At 38.3% G+C, this 21,379-nt stretch overlaps 1 protein-coding gene across 6 annotated transcripts in view; it reads left to right on the forward strand.

Annotated features, from left to right (window-relative positions):
* Nucleotides 1-21,379, forward strand: part of UBE2Q2 (ubiquitin conjugating enzyme E2 Q2) — a 54,868-nt gene that overhangs the window by 14,673 nt on the left and 18,816 nt on the right. For 3 of the 6 annotated variants that reach the window (XM_052806928.1, XM_052806932.1, XM_052806929.1), the window contains exons 2-5: nucleotides 3,232-3,336; nucleotides 10,870-10,974; nucleotides 13,234-13,290; nucleotides 15,391-15,531. In XM_052806928.1, the coding sequence (XP_052662888.1) occupies nucleotides 3,232-3,336; nucleotides 10,870-10,974; nucleotides 13,234-13,290; nucleotides 15,391-15,531 (408 nt within the window). The remainder of the gene's footprint in view (nucleotides 1-3,231; nucleotides 3,337-10,869; nucleotides 10,975-13,233; nucleotides 13,291-15,390; nucleotides 15,532-21,379) is intronic. The other 3 variants (XM_052806931.1, XM_052806930.1, XM_052806933.1) reach the window with 3 other exon arrangements.

The raw sequence follows: 21,379 nt of genomic DNA on the forward strand, positions 1-21,379 counted from the left end.
GCAGAAGGCATCAGCATGTTCAAGTAGCCACTGTAATGTATTTAAACACATAGTGGGTTTGCTTGATCATCAAATCTGAACTATCAGTCATGTCCCTGTCTGAGAGAGGATTTGTTGCAAGTTTTTTGGAGGACGTTTTTGTATAGCCCCCCCCTGACTGGGATAGATACTGTTTGCAACCAACAAATGTCCTGCTGTGGGTTTGTTCATTAAATCCTTCTGGTGGAGAAAGGAGAGATGAAATTGGCAGAAAAGAAGAATATAGAGAATATAGACAGTGAAGAGTTGAACTACAGTCTGTAAGCAGTCTTCAGATTCCAGATACGGTTTAGAAAAGTGGACTGACAGACGTTTATCTTCTATAAGTCATTGCAATTAATAGACTTGCTTAGACCTGGACTAACATAATTAACAAATGCTTATTTTAAAACAAAAGAAAAGCCAAAAATACTTTTTAGGAGAATGTGCATACACAGTCCAAATGTTGACTGTGTCTGGAGAATATTTTTATTCTAATGAGTCTGAGGATTTTAAGAAGCAGATGGCTTAATGAATCTTGGAAGGGATTTTGCTTTTTCTTTGTATATTCTGATGGGAATGTTGGTGTAATCTAAAGTCACAGTAATAGTGTTTACCCAGTTGCCTTTCTCTTAACCTAATGAGCTGGACAGAGAAGTTCAGGTCTCAAAAATTGCTGGTTCAGACAAGTGTTTGGGCAGTAGGGCCACGGTTAGCAGAGTCTCCCTTCCGATGTTCCCCACTGTGTGTAAAGATCCAGTGAGCAGTATGAAAGTCTTGAGGTAAGAATATTGCACTATTGCAGAAGACTTTACAGGTAGCTTGTATGTTACTAAAAATGAGTGATATGTTATCAGTACAAAACCTGGAATATCTTTGATGAAATGTAGCTCCTAAAAATAATAGTTTGGGAACACAATGGCAGCTGAGAATTCAACCTTGTTTCTCCAGCAGTGTTAGTGGTTAGTCTTTCAAGAGTGTCTTAAGTGAAACTGAGGAGAAAATACACTTTTCCAAGGTACTGTATTTGGTAAAGGAAGAAAGTGATTAAACCACACGTAACTACCCATCTGTTTGCCTGCCTTAGCCTTAAAATCTTGGCAAGCTGAACACTGGACTTTCTTGACACGCATTTGAGATGTTAGGCCTTACTTAATCAAGAATAGATATTCTAAGGTCTCTGCTTTATGTATGGTATGCTTTGAAGTAAAGCTGAAAGATGTAAACAGTTTGTCTTTTCATAAAGGTACTAGGAATATCATGTATTTTTAGCTGTGATTTAAAAAATATATAAACTTGGTGGGGGGATTGAGCTTTTTTTTCAAAAAGTTTGTGCAAAGGTTTCAGTTTACAGGTGGGAATCTTAGACCTCTGGAGCTAGAACTTCCCTTGAGTATGCTGCCAGGTGAGAACTATGCTCTGATAGTCTGTTTTGCCAAAGCTGATGTCCTTTATCTAATCACATGGCTTCTTTCATGAGGTTCAGTGCTTCAGCTAGAAGGTCAGTTAGGAAGTAAGCTTTGTATTATTGAAAGCCAATTCTAACATGCTGGTATTTTTCTCCAGTTTTCAAATGGGTAGTGTTCTGTATCCTGATAAGCCCGGTATCTTTGAAAAGACAGAAGATTGTCTAAGTTAGGAAGGTCTGGGTTTTTCTTTTGGAACTTGCACTTTGAGAGCTTGCTAAGGCTAAATTTGCTTGGGAATCACTAAACACCAGACAGTAACACTGACAGATAGGTGTGATGTCTTCCTTCTGTGAAACTTCTTACTGCTGTCTTGAAAACTATAAAGCAAAAAAATACACAATGCAATCAAGAAAGAGTGTAAATTTGTAACCATAGTGCATATTTTGGAGTCACCTATTAGAGTAGCAGTAGGAACCTTGACTCTTAAGTGTTGAAGAATAAAGCATGATTTGTTGTCTCTGGAATGAGAAATATGGAGTTCTTCCTTTTAAACTGCAGTGAGGGAAATGACTGAAAATTCCCTCATATTCTTTTGTAAGACCTGGGGATATGAAGATAGTATCTGGGTGATAAAACTGAGGTTCAGCAATTTGTCCTCAGCTACTAGAATTTAATCGAATGGGTGAGAAGTGGAGAACGCCTTAACTAAAACAAAACAAAAAACCCCCAAGCATGTCAATGGTATGAAGGGACACTTACTGTTGAGTTGGAAGCTATGTGGTTTCCTACATCCTCACAATGTTACCAAACCTGTGTTAGGAAAAAGTTGGAACTGCTTTTTGAAACATCTAAAGAAAGGACTTCTGTTTACCTTTTCGTAGCAAGGGTCTTTCTAGCACCTTTTGAAGGGCTGTATGCTGTGGCAGCTTAGTAACAGAAAAATCACTTGTCATGGATAGTTTGAGTGGTTGTGGGCCATGTCTGTTCCATGTGTTGTATGTGCCCTAACCACAACTTGTTCTGGAAAATCAAGTACACTTCCAGTCCTGTGAACCCATTTGAATCTCACTGTCACTAGGATGTGTTTTGGCACCCGCCTAACAGCTGTAGGACTCTATTGGTGGAAAAAAGTTATTCTATAAGCTTTCTTGATAGGGTTGTATGCAATATTTTGTTTAACAAAGCTTTCAACAGTGGAAAGTCCTCTATAAGCCTTGATGGTACAAAGATAAAATTGTAGATTTTTGGCATTGTGATCTGCCCATTAACTTGTCCTCTGAGGCAGGATACTTGAGCTACGTTGCTTCAGTCTGAGGGCTAGTGCTAGAACAGTTTGAATAATCCTGGTTGAAGATAATAATCCTGGCTGTTGCTTTCACAGCTTGTATTTGGAAGAATCTGTATTCTTATGAAAAATTAGCACTGATGTAGTTTTATTCTTTGACATGTACTACTTGTGATTCCCTTTTTTGGTAATGATAACCTGTACTGCATTTCTAAATTTCTCCCTCCTGCTCCAGCTGCACCCAGGGCTTTAAACTTTTCAGCACCGTTTCTTATGTATGTCCATCATCTGATCAATAGGATGAAATACTAGAAGAAGCACTTGGCTGGATTTCTTTCAACTTCTCTTGTGTTGCCTAAAAATGCTGTGTTAAAAGCTTCTATGTTACCTTACTTAGAGTAAGCTAAAAGGTGATGTTAATACTTTGTTGTGAAATTTTTGGGGTGAATGAGTCTTAAAAGCTTTATGGGTTATTTGTTTGTTTATTTGTTGGGTCTTTTGTGTTACTTTTTTTAACAGGAGTCTTACCCCTCTTCATCACCAATATGGTTTGTAGAATCAGATGACCCGAACCTGACTTCAGTCTTAGAGCGCTTAGAAGATATTAAGAAGAGCAATACTCTGGTGAGCAAGTGTTTTCGTTGTTTTGGGTGTTTATTTGGTTTTGGGTGTTAATTTAGCTTTGTGACATTAACAAACAATTAAATTAGTTCAGTTTGGGGGTTATTTGGGGTTTTTTGTAAACACAAGTGTCTCTTCCAAAAACATGTGAACCAAAAGTAATTGAAAAGATTTGGGCCAAGGAGGAGATGACTTAAATGCTTGCTCTTTAAAACAAGTTAAGTTTCAGCCCCAGTAATTACATAGTTTGAAGTTTTCTGAAAATAATTTGACAGTGAAATGCATGAGAACTTAAAACTACTGAATAAAACTGCTCTTGTAGAGTTTTCTTTGCACAGAGATTGATAATGGAGGCAAAAGCTTTGTGTTTTTGAGAATGTGTATTCTCCAAAATATGGCTATAATGGTAACTAATACAAAGAATTCCTGGTTTCAGTAAAGACTTGACCTGATAGCTTCTAGTTCATCAGAATGTTCCTTAGCTAGTGATAAGTTTCAACAGTGTTGTGACTTTGGATGATTGTTATTTAAAGAAAAATCTTTGCACAGATTCTAATGGTAGTTTTGTATTTCAGAAAACTATAAGGCATTATATCTCACTTGAGTACCCTTTTGATGTAGTGATAAGAGCTGTGTGTGTGTGTAAATATACATATATAAAAATTAATTTCCCATTTGTCATGGTTTAACCGCAGCCAGCAGCTAAGCACCACGAAGCTGCTCGTTCGCTTCCCCTCCACCCAGGGGGATGGGGGAGAGAATCGGGGGGGGGGGGAACCCCGAAATAAAACTCATGGGTTGAGATACAAACAGTTTAATAGGACAGAAAGGAAGAAAATAATAATGATAATAATAACAATAATAAAATGGCAATAATAATAATGAAAGTATTGGAATATACAAGACAAGTGATGTACAATGCAATTGCTCACCACTTGCCAACTGATGCCCAGTTAGTACCCAAGCAGCAATCCACCCCTCCTGGCCAACTCCCCCCAGTTTATATACTGGACATGATGTCACACGGTATGGACTATAGCTTTGGCCAGTTTGGGTCAGCTGTGCTGGCTGTGTCCCCTTCCAACTTCTTGTGCCCCTCCAGCCTTGTTGCTGGCAGGGCATGAGAAGCTGAACAATCCTTGACTTAGTCTAAACACTACTTAGCAACAACTGAAGATGTCAGTGTGTTATCAACATTATTCTCATACTAAATCCAAAATATAACACTATACCAGCTACTAGAAGGAAAATTAACTCTATCCCAGCCAAAACCAGGACACCATTCTATGCAGGAAAGTAAGTGTCCTTGAATATTGCTTGGAGATAAATTTCAGTACAAATGTACTTTGTTCCACAAAAAGCAGTCTTGCAGCCTGCTGACAAATTCAGTGATTTAAAGTGTTGTTTTTCCTCTCCAAATTCAGCTTTATGAATATTAAATAGCCCTTAAGGATGATCTTTATTAACAGATTTTAACTTTTTTTGTTTATTTTTGTGTACCGCAATGCATGCATGTATGTGGTGCATACAAAACAAATCAGTCTGCAGAATACTGCTTGTTGCATGGATTAAGTGCTGGCCTTAGTATTTGCCTGGTTTTGGAAAAATTGGGAATGTTCTTTCTCAGGAAATCATTTACCTGTAATGTTTACTGGGATGATGTTGATCAAGCATACTTGATGTTAAATAAGGATGTGTAAATTTATTTTTCTAAAGAATATTTAGGATGCATTTGACTTCTAGCAGAAATAATCAGAAAACTAGCAAGAAGGTGAGAGTCTTCATGGGCCTTGCCATGATTAAAAACAAAGGGGCATTGCAGAGGAACATGAGCGTTTTAATGTATTATGTTGGATCTGATTACAGGAGACACATATCAGTTGTGTATTTTCTTCTTAAAACCTAAACTCTAGACTAAACTACATTTAGAAGAATGTTACAGATCTCTTAGTCTTTGTGACTTCTGCATAGAAAGACATACGACAGTATAGCAGCAGAAAATGTGGCCAAATCAACTTTTTCCTTAAATACCCTTTTCAAAGGTTGTCCAGCTTGAAGCTGGTGTGGCTAGTAGTTTCAGACTAAAGGTTTTAAACAAGATATTTCCTATGTTTAACTACCTACAGGTTTGCTTGCAATAAGGTAGAAAGCTTTATTGCAAACATGCATAGGACTTGCTGTGCTGAATTGCATATGCACATAGACTGCTTATGTATGTTGTAAGAAAACAGCTTCTGATATCAAGATTGTACTTGCCCATGTAAAAGCTGATGGGTTGATGTAATAGACACCTGTGGATGGCCCATTGGTTTCTCAGGAATCCACCCCACATCATGTTATGCCAAGATGAAGACAAATGGGAGTGGTTGAAGAGGCAAATACTTACACTACAAAACCTGACTTCTTTGTTTTGCTCAAAAGGCTTGGCTTTGTCGGGTTTGGGTTTGGTTTTTCTCCCTACAACTTTTCCCCATGCAAGTCCTTCCTTCCCCTTCAAGGGTGTTGGAGCAACTCACACACAGACTTCTTGGAGTAGCGTAGGAAGGGATAAGGAACTACCGGTAGAAATCCAGAGGCTTCTGATTTATCATGCTGTCTCCTAAAAACTCATGCAGTTCAATTTAGACTTTTAGAATGTTCAAACCAGTTTTCATTTAATTTATTGCAACTAAAGGATCATTTGTGCCATGTTGCTCTAAACTCATAAAGTTATTGAACAGTCAAATTTTGAATGGGAAATTGCATTGAACTCTTACGGGATCTCAACTGAGCACAGTGAACATGTGCTAAAAGCACTGCTAGCACATGTACCCTAATTTAGTGTTCTTTGGTATTACTCTGCCCTTTCTACTTGACTTGTAACTTTTGACAGGTATCAGCTGTTTGGGAAACTGAAGAACATGCTCTTCAGGCACATAAGTTTGACAGGTCTATGTATATGGTAGCCTTGTCATTTGACATGGTAAAAGGAAAACTGTTTTACTGTGTTAAAATCATGCACATGTTTCCTGAAAAATCTTCTGTGGGTCTGAAATAGTGTTACTTACCTTGGCATCAGCATGGTGCTTTTTGTTATGCAAATTTGTCAAAACACTAAAAATGTTGAAAGGTTAAGAACATGATCAGCATAGATAGCATTAGGTTTGGAGGCTTTAGCTGCTCGACTGTTCATATTGAACAAGTTCCAGTCAGCAGATGAAAGGGCTACAGAATTCTCTCTGATCCCTGGTGTCTCCTGAATTGCTTTTCAGATCCTGAAAATCAGCATTACATTAGACTTGGTGGGTAGCTGAAACTGACAGCTGCCTTCTAGTGGCTGTGCCATGCAAAAGATAATTTCATTGTTCTGTTTAATACTTCAATTTCTTCAATTACTTCAATTGTGTTCAATACTTCAATTTCATTGTTCTGTTTAATATAATGGAAGTTACAGTTGCAAGTCTAAAGTCTCAAATGTTCCTTCATGTGTTATTAAATATAACTATACATGATTTGGAGGTTTGCTTTTTAAAGACAGTAGTGAAATGGACTTAGATTCAGACAGCAGCTTTAATTCTCACACTCTGCAAACCTTGAGGGCTTAAACTTGCATGGAAGACATCAAAAGTATAGAATTCCTGGCATACGTGTGTACAACGTGGATAAGCTGCTATCCCTAAGCACACTGCTTCTGTATTAAGAATTTAGTTTTAGTCCCACATGATGGCATTTCAGGAAAGAATGTTGGCTCTTGCAAACTACCAATGCAGCAGCAACTAATTATGCATTGGGGGTTATAAAGACAAAATGCAGGAAGAAGCTTTGATGTACTTTCTGAAACTGCCCAAGGCTGCTGAATGTGCGTGAGGCCAGTTACTGTCACAGACCACCTGAGAGCTAAGTAGTGGTCACACTCCAAATGACAGCTATTTCTTCCCTCTGTCTCCTCTTCTATCCTTCAGGAGTTTCCTTCAGTGGTAGGCTAGCGCTTACCAATTAATTTATTTTTATATAGATATAGTGTGTGTATATATACATAGATAGATATGTATAGAAGAATGTGTATACTTGCACTATACTTCTTAAGTCCATGTTTCTTGGTAATCAGAAAACAAGGTGCTTCATAGTGAACCCAGCAGTATATTAATATCATTAAAGGTATCCTAAAATTGTTAATGCTTTCATCCTCCATTAGAAAGATCTCTTCATGCATAAAAAGGCCTCCTAACTAAGGATAGGTTTCAGAAAAATTGTTCTAAACCGTTTTCAGGTTTGTAAGATGTTAACACAGGAAGCAAAAAATTCTAAGAGGTATTTTTGTGTTCTAAAACAGCATTATGGTGTCCATAAGAACTACCAACTTCTCAGAACTCCTGAAGCATTAAAAGTTGTATTATAGATGTATATGTTATTTTTATATTTTGTGATTATTTTTATATTAATTATAATCAGTATCATTAATTTATAAATTTGACATTGTATTCGGTCACTTGAGCATTTACCTTATGCAGACTATTTACATTTTTCCTTTAGTACCCTGTGGATTATGCATTCTAGTTGCTGTTTAGTTTCTGCTTGAGGCAGTTTGTATTCCAGGGAAACTATTGGTATACTGATAGCCCACTCTTCTTCATAGCAGCAAAGCATGTGTTAAGCATTCATTTTACATTAGCCAAATATGTGAAGTTAGCCTGAAAATATATTTAAATTATTAATACATGGCAGAAATCTGCTATCCCTTTTGATACAGTCTATTCATGTACCATTAACACATACCAAATCATGCTAGGCCATGCTCAGAGCAGGGGGGGGTTGGATCAGATGACTTCCAGACATGCCTTTCAGCCCAAATTATCCTATGATTTTTCATACCTATGAGCAGAGCATAAGGGATAATGGTGATGGTGATCCGTGGCAGAAGGATCAAGGGTATGAAATGAATTCCTGAGGAGGGAAAACATAGTAATGAGGAAGAAGGGTTGTAGAGACGGGATCAGCTTCTCACTCTGCCACCACCTTTGCAGATTGTAGAAACTGATGTCAAGTAAAACATCTTAGCTATAGAAATGAGACTGCAGTTTGACAGTTGCATTAAGCTAACCCCGAAATGTAGACTGCTGCCGAGGAATGGGGTTCCTGCTCTCAGCTGCATGTTCCTGCCTCCCCCTTTATGGTGAAATTGGTGCTTATGTTCTGCAGCACATCAGGAATTGATCTGCCATGAAGCTTGTAAGCTGCTGTATGGTTGTGTCATCTCTGGTGCCAGTGCAAATGAGAAGGTGAAAATGTGCTGATGGAGGCAGGGAGACACCTCTTCAAGCACAGCCACTGTGTAATTTGGTCCAGGTTGTGCCAGCAGTTTGTTGCTTTGAGAGTGCTCGTGTACCTTGCAGTAGTGCTGTGTTCAGAAGGAAGTGAGAGAAGCTTACAAGGTGTTAGGTCCTGGCTGTAAAGATTCCTTCTGAATTTCAACTCGGGTGACAGGACTTCTCATGAAGACGATGGGGAGTGGAGGGAGCAGGAAGCAGTTCTTAACTCTCTTCCCAGCCCTTACTGTCTCTGTCTGTAAAGACACATATAATATTGTGTTCATCTGCTTTTCCAAGCTTTGGACCAGCCAAATCCTGGTGGTGGTATTCTTCCCCCACCATTTAGATTTTTTGTATGCTTCATAACAGATGTAAACATAGCTTTACATAGCTATGTGAGAAAAATTACAATTCCTGAAATTTTATAGTTTATGCTCCAACTCTCCATGAAGCAGTGTTGTTTGTGAGGAGAAAAATTTTTTCTCAACAAAATGTGTAGCAGTGCAACTTTAAGTGTCTTACAAATATTGAGAATAATAGTTCTAAGACCTGTGATTTTGTCTACCAAGTAACTTTGATTAACCTGCTTTCTGCCTGCTAAAAGGTTTCCTGATGTTTCAGACATCCAGGAAGTTTCAAACAGGTGTAGCGTCTTAACACTGGTGAAAAATGTGATTGTTACAGAAAGCTTCTGGCAACATAAACTACCACGTCTCATGTATATACTCACAAGAGATGTGTTGCTGATACACCAGTTCTTTTGGTGTCATCTGCTTTATTTTTGAGTTAAGGATGACTGTCACGAATGATGGAGAAACAGCAAACATGGTGCGATAGGAGAGAATGTTATTAATTCTTGTAATGCAGGCTGGTATGTCAGTTCATGGCCTCCGATGAATAAATAACATTCCTATTAAACAGGAATGTTGACTTCTACTGAAGAAAGGAAAAGCGCTGAAGCTTTCTGATAGCATAAGGACAACATTTGCTTATCAATGCTAGTGATTTGGGCTTGGAAATGAGTTCTTAACCCTGCAGAGGCTGAATTTTCACTTGCAGTAGGGTAAGGTAAGAGCATTTAAACTGGCCTGTAGCAAGGCTTTAGACATGTAGAATATTTTGGAGTGACTAGATTTTTCTTAGGTACCTTAATTTATTGTATATTTTAAGAAATACAGTATGCAAACACCAAATAGTGTTGTAGAGGTATCATTCTTTCAGGATGATGCGGTCTATGCTGTACTTTGGGGGAGGCCACATTGCCTGAGTCTCCCTCCTTTATGGAGAGATTCTTAAAGGAGAGCGGAGGTTGCCGCTCTAAGCATTAACTACTAGTAGTGCTGAAGGTTATGTGTACAGAAATGGCTGTCTTGCACACTGCCTTCTACAAGTGGCAAGACAAACTCCCATTGGTATGTGGAAGAAGAGTCCAGTCTTCTATGGTCTTGGCCTTAACCAGGACTCTGAGGCTGCCTAGAGAAAGTTAACAGCTATGGAAATTCACTTAATTAGCGTGGTGGTCAAGAAGCAAATTTAATGTTTCTCTGTTTCTGCAGAACTAAATTTATTTTCTGGATAGCATTACAGTGAGTGAAAGGTGTTCCATATTTTGCAGTTAACAGAATGCAGTCAATGTAATGCTGAAAGCTGGAAACAGAAATCGGTGATAGTAACAGATTGTGCCTCAACCTGATACAAGATAGGGCAAGCAGACTACTTGGGCTCTAGCTCAGAGGTTAGCTAGTTTCTATGCCTTGTACAGCGTTTGTCTTGCTTCTAGTGCCTCACTGGTATGTCCCTAGAAAGGGATTCAGGATGTGGAAAATCAGACTGTTATTCCTTGCTTTTTTGAAGACCTGATTCTTTAACCTAGGAGATTGGAATGGACCATCTTGTCTCATGAAATATGACCATTTGTTTATCCCCTAGTGATTTGTGGCTGATACACCTATGCCTGGAATGGATGGTGCTGCTAGAGCAGATTATTCTTTTGCTCATGGCTTTCTTCACTTGACATGAGGAGAATGGGAGCCATCTTTAACTTGCCATGTCCTTGGTTTCCCATTGTGGGGATTTTATTACAATGACTACAGAGAAAAAGAGCGTTCTTTAAACTTTATTCCAGTGCGTGCAGATTTAAGTGCTCTACACTGACTGAAAGTTCAGTACCGACGTGTGAAGAAAATTCAAAATATATTGTTCTGTGCTTTGGTTTAAATAGACATTTCCATGTTTTCTTTTTTTATAGCTTCTTCAACAGCTGAAGCGATTAATATGTGACCTCTGCAGATTATATAATCTTCCTCAGCACCCAGATGTTGAAATGTTAGATCAGCCATTACCAGCTGGACAGGTAAATTAAAAAGCTGTGGACACCTCCTTATGGCAATGGAGGAGTTGTTTTTTCAACTCCAAGAAACAAGATGGTGGGAATGATTAAACCTTTTGTAAGCCAGAACTGAGATATGAAGCACTGTTGCTTTATGGTGTCCTTGATCTGAATTTTGTTTGCAGAATCCATTTAATGATGGTGTGATACTATTACACAATTTACTTTGGAGTTTCTATACCATTGAAAGGTGTGTATGTGATACCAGTGCTGTCAGTTTAATTCCCTCCTAAATACTGTTCAAGCCAATCACTGTGCATTCTTACTGCTTTCCAAATTTACTTTTTTCCAAAATGTAAATGTGATTAAACACTGTTTGCTTTTTCTTGAAGAGTATATGTTTTACAGTGTGCACTTGGATGAACTACTATTGATATTTTCCTTCTTCCTCAGTCCCTTGCAGAGACATGGGATGTCAAGACCATATGCTACTTTGGGTAGGGAATATCTGAGGTGCCTTGTTTACTTTTTGTGCACTTGACAAATTAAGAGTTGTGAAGGGCTGTGAAATGTTCTGGTTAACTAAAATGTTTTGTATTGTGCTGAAAACAGAACTGGTAGCTGACAGTAACTGCTCTTTTTTTGTATTTTTAATAAGATTATGGTGTCTTTTGCTTATACATGTTAAGATGACACAATTTCTAAAAACTCCTGTAGCGTAACAGATGGTTTTCCTGTGGTGACAGTACTATAGTAATAACAAATAACTTGCTTAATTTTGGTCATGTGCCCAGTTGTAATCCTATAGGTCTTTTCTCTCAGCCACCCACATAGCAGTGCAACTGTAAGGCAATAGGCCTGTGTCGTGGTTTAACCCCAGCCAGCAACTAAACACCAAGCAGCCGCTCACTCACTCCCGCCCCACCCAGTGGGATGGGGGAGAAAATCGGGAAAAGAAGCAAAACCCGTGGGTTGAGATAAGAACGGTTTAATAGAACAGAAAAGAAGAAACTAATAATGATAATGATAACACTAATAAAATGACAACAGCAATAATGAAAGGATTGGAATGCACAAATGATGCGCAGTGCAATTGCTCACCACCCGCTGACCGACACCCAGCCAGTCCCCCGAACGGCGAATCCCTGCCCCCCACTTCCCCGTTCCTATACTAGATGGGACATCACATGGTATGGAATACCCCGTTGGCCACTTTGGGTCAGGTGCCCTGGCTGTGTCCTGTGCCAACTTCTTGTGGCCCTCCAGCTTTCTCGCTGGCTGGGCATGAGAAGCTGAAAAATCCTTGACATTAGTCTAAACACTACTGAGCAACAACTGAAGACATCAGTGTTATCAACATTCTTCACATACTGAACTCAAAACATAGCACTGTACCAGCTACTAGGAAGACAGTTAACTCTATCCCAGCTGAAACCAGGACAGCCTGTAATATTAGGAGGTAGCTTTGTTGAAGAGTCTTGCTTATGCTCTAAAACTCAGAAACAAACTCATGGAGGGTTTCTTAGCCAGAAATGTCAGATAATTTGCAAGTTAAATAAGAGTGGCCTTAGTAAGTCAGACCAAGGATCCATCTAGTCCCCTGCATTGTCTACAACAGTGGCATTCCTCCTTTGCCAAAGGAAGAGTAAGCGGAGGACAAGCATATCAGAATGCTCCTGAGTAGTTCTGCAGCTCATATTTCCTGAGCTTGAAGCGGTATCTTGAAATGGAAAGCCATAAAAAATGAACTCAATGTATTGTTTTGGTATTTTATCAAATAATCTAATAACAGTGGCTATCTGATGATAGTAGTTGTTGCATAGAAGTTCTAGGTAGTGAGACAAAAATCCATTAAGTTTCAGAGGTCTAACGTTTGTTGGGTTTTTTCTTTTCAGAGATCTAGCATGTATATGAATTCTAGTCAGAGCCATGATCTTTTTTCATGGTTAGGAGATCATGAGTTACAATGTGCTTGACTTGTTTATTGCATTTGTCCTTGTCTCGGAATAGGATATCCTTATCTGAATCTTAAGTTTCCACTTAGAGCTTAATGTGAAATTAATTGTGACATTCTGTTTATCTTTGCTTCATGCAAAAATCTCTTCACTGTCATACTCCAGGAAAGCACCTTTGTGTATCTTTCACATTAAACTTCCATCCTTTGTAGACCTTGATAAGTGTAACTTTCATGTATATTGCTTTCTTTTTGATAGTAGACTTCCTGCTTTTGAAAGAAAGGAATGTAGGCATAATTTATGCAGAAACTTCATTGTTGTATTGCAGAATGGAACAACAGAAGAAGTTACATCAGAGGAGGAGGAAGAAGAAGATATGGGTGAAGTATGTGTGGATACGAGATTGTTGTCCTAATCTAGTAGAATTCTGGCATTTTGCGCTGCAGTGGCTGGCTAATTATTAAGCTAAACTGTAAAATGTAATCTCCCTAGAGTTCAATGGAAAAGGTAATTAAAAATTTGGATGTTTACCTTAATGTCAGCTTTCACTTCGACTGCAAAACTAGTGAAATTTTCTTCTTAAACCTAGATCTCAGCTGTGAGGTACTTGGATATCAGTATTTGACATCTGTTTGTGCTTTAGTCAAACAATACATAACATTGTGTGCCAAATCAGTAAGTTTGCTTTGTTAACTCCTATTTCAAACAGCGTATGAACTGGCTCTGATACAGTTGAAAGTGCCTCCCAAATCGAAGCAGACTGGTGTTAGAGTAAATCAGTTTGCTGATTTGTTAAACAGGTGAGCTAGTTTTTAACTGTAGTACATTGGAGGAAATGGAAGGACGTCTGAAACAGACATGCTAAACTTTAAGGGGGTTATGTCACTGTCTGGCAAGACTGTGCTCCTTTTAATGCGCTTTTTACTGTGTGAGAACCACCCCTTTCAATTACTTCTACAACATGTTAGAATAGCTCCAAGATGCTTGCTTTTTAAACCACTAGAAATAGCCTTATTATAGGAGAACTGTTCTGACTACTTCAGATTTAGATTTTTAATGAAGAAGGTGTGTAGTAAGAACAAACAACTGATTCTCTGAATAAAAGGTCTTCCTTTAGAAAAGATCTAAATGTTACCCATGTTCTGGAATTAATTTGAAGCAGCCTCTCTTACACCATATTTAGCCTGATCCAGACCACATCTGTTGGAGCCAGAGTTTCTGTAAAGGTAGTATGTATGCTACCATATGCTGCTGCCACAAGGCTCTTGTTGCTTGCAGACTTGTAAGTAGCCTTTTGCACTCTGTTTGACTTCAGACAAAAAAATTGTCATGTTTGTCATTATTTATAAGCTGTCAGGTGGCATTGTGTGTGGCACTGATACCTTCAACTTGCAATCTTGTACATTTTCTAAATTGAAAATAGCTTATGGTTCCTGGGGCTATATCATTATTTTGAGAACCATGAGCATTTTAAAGAATACTCCGTTTAAAATCTGTTATGGTTGGAGGAAACAGTGTTGTCAAGGGCACCAGATAGGTGTGTACTACATAAGACATCCCTGAAGTTGTATTTGTGGCCAGGTTTTCCTGCCACGCAAACAGATGGTGCATAGAGTAGCCACAGGTGTGGTGGAGCACTGCATATTGGAGCATATCTGATAGTTGGGTACTCATAGCTTGCTGGTATGGCTGCTGTAGTGCTTCCTTTTTCATCTCAAGGTATTTACATCCTTCCCCTCCACAAATAGCTCTTGAATCACCTTTCAGGCAGTTGTCTTAAGTTCAGAGTGCTCCTCTGCAACAGGATAACCCTGTCTCAGAATACAGAGTGGAAGGTTTTTCAGTGTCTTAGTCTAGAACTCAGAACTGAAATGTTGGCTTGTGTGATCGGAACACTTGACCACATAATTTTGTCTCGCATCCTAATTCCAAAATTGCTCCATCTAATCTTCAGCTGAAATGTTCACCTTGAATAAAGTACATGTAGCTTTCTAATATTTTACTTGAAGGGTTGCTGTAGGCCTGCCAGATATGTTAATCGATGTTTGCCAGAAGTGTAATACAGCTAGGATTCTAGTTAAAAAAAGAGCCTGCTTTTAGACACGTCTTGGAGACACCCTAACTTTGGTTACTTTTGGATTCTTAAGCCCTGTTCAAAATGCCTTAACTTCCTGTCTTCTACCTACTTTAATGGGCTAATTCACTATAGTCTTAACTTCTCGCAGAGGTTTTATTGTGCTTGTTTCTGTGACCAAAAACATGTTGTGAATTTGGGTCTCATTCATATTGTGAAGGCTCCCTACACTTGAGTGAATACTGTTGGCTGAGAGAGTAAAGTTACAGCAAAATAGAAATGGCATCCAACAATCACTAATACATAGTGCGGTGCAGTATGTGACTGTATCCCTAAATGCCCTTGGAGAGGGTTTTGTTGAACGAAGAGCATAGTTAAGTTATTTACAGTGTATTTTCCTCTATCCTGTAGGACATTGAAGATCTGGATCACTATGATATGAAGGAGGAGGAACCAGCTGATGGGAAGAAATCTGAGGATGAAGGCATTGAAAAAGAGAACCTTGCAATCTTAGAAAAAATCAGAAAAAATCAAAGGCAAGATCACTTAAATGTGAGTTAATGATTTATGTTTTTTCTTTGCAATACTTCTGGCTTTAAAATAGAAATGGTTTTCAGCAAATAAAGCCTACTGCTATGCACTAGACATAAATTAACCTGTAGCTGACTTCCAGCATATAGAGGACAAATGTCTCAAGTTATGGGACCTAAATAGCTCTTTTTGGAGAAGTTTGAATAGGCCAGCTAAGATTCCAAGGTCATTTAGTAAATGGACTCATCTTTCAACAAAGTCTTTGGCACAGGAAGCTAGTTGTCAGTCCACATCCCACAGAGGCACAAAAACTACTTCAAAGCACTCTCATTCAGCCTGGGAGAATGCTATCATAATTTATTTTGTCCAATTGGGTTGGGGTGTTCTTGGCATTTTGGATGAAGCAGCATCTTTTAGCTTTTCACTAGAGTCAACTCTTACATATAAATCCAGGTTTCCCACTTGTTAATGATATTTAACTGCTAATCTGATTTCTAGAGGTATCCATTTGGTTGTCCCTCTGTCTCTTGCTTGTTGCCTTTGTTATGAACAGTAGTCCTCCTTGCAGAATCAGCAGAAAACATGTAGGTTGTAAGCATAACTTTTGTTGCTGAGCCCTTATTAAAATAACAAAGCCATATATAAACCTGACTGCATTAAAAGTTATGGGTGACTTAACATACTTAGTAAACCCAGGAATCTGTGCTTTAAATCTATTTTATGCATGAGTTTGTTTTTCAGTAATATCTATGCCACGTGTAAATCACTGAAGGGTGAGGTGTTTTTTGCCAGACGTAAAGCAAGGGGCCTTCAGCAGCTCTGCATTTTTATTATCACAGTTTTCTGAGTGATCCTGCCAGTGGGCAGTTGTAAAAAAAACCTGTTTGTTCTCCAGAGGCTAAAAAATGTTTTGTCAAAAGTGCCAAGTTCCAGAGAAGCTTCTACTTCTCAAAGGTGCATGTAGGAAGTAATGATGATGTCATACAACCTTAATTTTATTTAGCCTGTCTTCCAAAGAAATCAAAACTTCTGTTTGACAGAGGCTTAAAACGTATAATGCATGAAATTCAGTGCTTCTGTTCATGACCAATTTCAACCAAAGGTAAGGGTTCTAAAATTTTCATAAGTCACCTGTACAGAAAGAAGGTGCTTGAGCCAGTGCCCGCTACTGTGTGAGCTCATAAGTTTTTATATGCTGTTTGGCAAGTCAGCAGACATGTAGATCATGTCCAGGTACAAGATGTGCTATTTCTCATTAAACTAATAGTTGAGGATGTGAGCAATAGTTAGGTACAGGGGAGGGACCTGTAAGTATTTAGGGAAGGAATAAGATTTAGTATTGGTATGTAGGGAGCACCTGGATTCTTGCCCACGGAACCAGCTTTGTTCCAGTTCTTATACTTTATGATTTTTCCTGTAAATATTTTCTAAAAAGCCTAAATTGCACTTAAATTGTATTAGATTCAAGAGAATTGCTGTTGTGAACCTCTTTGGATTTGTAGCAAGAACTATATACCTCCAAAGTGCTTGGTGCTAGCCAAGCCAATACAATCCACTTTTAATATTGGATGCACTCCTGATAGATCTAGTTATCATAAAATTTTAGGGAAAAGGCTCATTTAGTTAGCAGAATCTTGACTATTTCTTGTCATGAATTACTGGCCCTAAATAACTTTAGTTTAGAAAAAAAAGTCTTCCTCTTAGTTACTGACACTTTAACATGGAAAAGAGTTTCAGTTTGTAGTCATCTGCTTTGCAAAGGAAATAAAATAGAAACATTTCTATCAGAGTTCTTCAACTAAAAGTCTTCTGCACCTGTCCCACTGCTGTTCTGATATGACTTGAGTGCAAACCTGTCAAAAATACCTTAGACTTATGTTCTGCTGAAATAGGCAGCATGAGATAGCTGGCTAGAGGAGATTGCACTTTGATTTGTGTATGAATTCAATAGTTACCTATCAGGTTGTCTGAAGGAAAGTGTACAGTAATGATCACCCCTTCAAAAAAAAAAAACAACCACCAAAAAACCCACAAAAAAACCAAAAAACAAAACAAAACCAACTAACCTAAAAAAAACCCCAAACAAAAAAACCCCAAGCCTGATCAGCATTTCACTCTTTAAAAGCAGGTAAACATAAGGTGCCAAACTGCTTTTGCTGTATAGTCAAGTCTGTTTTAAGACTTGACTAACCATAAGCACAATGATCACTTACTGGTTTTGTTTAAAATGAAATGTTTGTTCAGAGTTTGAGAAGATGCCTATTAAGATTCTGTATATTTCTGCATTTATAACTCAGACCTAATGGTAAAGACTCTCTAATTGTTAAAGAAAATAAATCCTCTTGCAGCCTGAAAGGCATGGTTTGCTTTACTATCATCTAAAAATTTGGTAGAACTGAAAAAAGGTTTTTGTAGTGTCAACATTCTTCCTTGGTGTGGAAAGCCTCTTAAAACTGCAGATTTGCTTTTGCTAATCTGCTCTTTCCCATTTGGCAAATATTGCCTTTCCTTTTGCTTTTTCCCTCCACATCTAGTGGAGCTGAAATGAGCACTGCTGGTTTTTTTTTGTTTGACAACAGCAGATTCAACTTACATAATAGCTATTTCTCATGCCAAGACACTCTCGTTGATGCTGGTGCACAAACAAGGTCAGCTGAGTCCAGGGAACAGGGTATTCAACTGCTGCTGAGGAACCATGGTATTTTTGTGGGTCACCAGAAATAGCTGTGCTGCTTAAATAATTTCTCAAAGGAGTTGTGAGGGTTTACTCTTAAGTGCTTGAGAACTGAAAACTATAGCTGCACTACTGACCTAGGAAGGAGCTAACCTAGTAGTGCTTAAATGCCCCTTTATGCTGCCAGAACATGGGACTTCTATTAGAACATGTTAAACATGCTCTAAGATAGCAGAAGTTTGCTCAGTATCCTAACATAAGGTAAAATTTAAATCTGTACAGCCCTTCACAGGCGGTTTTCTTAAAGGACAGTACGAGTTTCACAAATTTAAATGAAGTGACTAAACAAAGTCTGGTTTTCACACAAACTACACAGCTGTTTTGGTATACTTTGTTTCCTCAGCAAAGTAAAACAAAGCCATGCCATTTACATGCTTGCTGTTGGAAGAGGGAACGTGAAGCCTAATGTAGGGCTTTGACTAGTGCCCAATGCAACCAGAAGATTTTTCAGTTTCTTTACATGTTCTTTGGCCAAAATCTGTGTGTCATCCTCTCTCTTCTCTCCTCTGTCCTCTCTCCTTGTGTCATCCTCTCTCCTCAGGTTAAAGACATTTCTTAACAGGTTGAAGACATTTTTCTGCTGCTCAAGGCTGTTGTCGTAGGAGTTTTTAGGGTTTGTGTGTTTTATACAAGTTAAGAATATGTATCTACTAATTTTGTAAAGGAGTTCTCTTCCTTGGCAGTATCCCTAATCCTACTCTTCTTGCTGGCATCAGGAAATAAATTTGGCTTGCGGTACAGTATGTAACTTGGAGCAAGAATTAATCCTCCTCTTAGCATTGTAATAACTTTAAAGAACCACTTGCTTACTGGGGTAAAACAAGGTCTTTGAACTGGAATCATTAACTTCAAATATTAAACAACTTGCTGCTGCTTGCTTTTCAGATGTCTCTCCCCACATAGTCATTTTAGAGATTAATGCTTTTCTTATTTAGATAATGCTATTAGCTTTTTGCATTTCCTACTGAGGAGTTTATGCACTTTCCTTTCGAAGTCTCAAATGTCTCCACTTTCATCTTCAGATTTTGTGAAGTCTAAGGTGTCATTTCCATTTTCAGTCTAATTCTTGAAGTAAGTATGAATCTACTTTAACTTCCAGGAATGAATGTACTTCTGCACAAATACTGAGAAAGTTCAGTGACAATAGAGCAAACTTGTATTCTTTAGTTCTTTTGGGGTCACTTTAGATTTTATTGTCTTGGAGGAGTTTCCATTTTTTTGTGTTACGTTTTAGCAGGTAGTTTTTGGTCTTGTGGCTGAATTATCTGAAATGTATTTGTGAGGTGATTTACTGTACTGTATTGATGTGTGACAGTATTTTTCTGATCTGATGGAAAATAGACAATCTGGTCTTTGGATTTAAAACTGCAGTGAACTGCACCTCCTACCTCAGATAACTCATTTAAGGAGCAGACTTTGGCTGTGTTTTGAGAGGTGGAAGGGGAAAGAAAATCTCCAAAGGAGAAAAGCTGAGGCTGCAAAACCTCTTATCTCTGGAGAATTAGTGCAGCAGACAGCTAGGGCAGCGGCATGTGCTGTGCTGATTTCTGCACAGTTAGGTGTGCCCTACTGACTTGTGAATGCAGAAGCTCAGTTCTGAAGTCCTAGTTTTCTTAGAAGTTGCTTAAGTGTTTGATAAAGTATTTTACTCAAATTTATACGTTCACACTAAAATACTAATTAAGGATAGAAACACTTCTGAAAAATATAATGCCTATACTGACTTGGACCAAAGTTTCACATTTTTGACAATAGTAGACGCATGTCCTTAGGGGGAAGATTTTGAGAACAGGACAAGCTTGTAGCGATGCATTTCATGAATATTTTTCATGTCCAACAGTTTTGGCTCTGGGAATTCCTGCACCAGGTGTTTCTGTTATTTGCAACTTCAGCAATTAGCATGTTGTCCACATAGATGTTTACCTCCTGTAGCAGGGATTTCTCCAGCTTGCCTGCTTATTGTTCTGGAGAACCACAAGTATGCTTGTACAGGAGAGGATAATCAAGTGAGACTTCATGCCTATTTGATTACTTAATAGGGAAAAAAAAAATTGCTTGGGGCTTGTCTAGCAGCTCTCTTAACTTCAGTTTACAAATCAAATGGCTGTGCCTTTCTGCTCTTGGCATCAAGCCTACATGATAAGATACCTGTCAGATCCCATGATTGACCAGTTATTTCTAAGGCAGTTGCAACTATAACTCTTGATCTCACAACTGGAGAAATGGGAGCTTTATCTTCCTTAGAGTGGTAAGTCCCACTTTCCAGAAGGACACAGTTATTTATATCCGATTCAGTCTTTGAAATTATAACTTGCATATAGCGAGTTATTGAAAGTTAAAGTTTTTAATTTTAGTATCATTACAGTCAAAACTGAACTCACTGCTCTACTGTATCACGCAGTGGTGTGATGCAAGTAGTACTCTTCTAAACTGCACTTTAACAGTAGTTATAAAAACCGAAAGTGACACTGGAATGAAGACTTTGTGTTTCAAAGCAGCGGTGTTTGGCATTAAGGTTACCATCAGGTATAGCAGTTAATTTCTGCAGGCTTCCTCTTCAACTTCCTCCAAGGGTAGTTCAGAGCATGTAAAGTAAGCTCCTGTGCTAAACTTCTTCGGTTAAGCTTGCTGGCCTCTTTCTCTTGATCATAGACTACTGGTTTGCAGTCTATAGATTCTTTAGAGTAGCAAGTCTAATTATATTTAATATTGCTATATAAGGAGTGGGCAGCCCAACTAGAAATGCCTAGAAAAAAGGGTGAAAAACACTGTTACAGACAAAGTCTACTGAGGCTAGCTTACACACTCTAATGTGGTTTGGTTTTGTTTTTTTTTTTTTAATACCCCTTCAGTTTATCAGCAGTTATAATGGCACTCAGAACTATGTGGGTGTGTTAAGTTTTGGTTTTTAAATTACTACAGTACAGAAGATACTTAAATTTTCATATGCCAAGGTGAGCTTCCAACATTACGTACAGAAGTTCAGTAGCTTAATTTGATGGAAATAAAGATGCAATGAGGAAACTAATTTTCCACAGGATGTCTTTGAGAATCTAAGTTGTTTTTAAATTGCCTGTATTTAGAGGTTGATATTCTGTGAAAAATTTAAGAAAATTACTATTTTCAGTAAGAAAT

Source organism: Harpia harpyja, chromosome 14, assembly GCF_026419915.1.
Source record: "Harpia harpyja isolate bHarHar1 chromosome 14, bHarHar1 primary haplotype, whole genome shotgun sequence".
NCBI classification, from domain to species: domain Eukaryota; kingdom Metazoa; phylum Chordata; class Aves; order Accipitriformes; family Accipitridae; genus Harpia; species Harpia harpyja.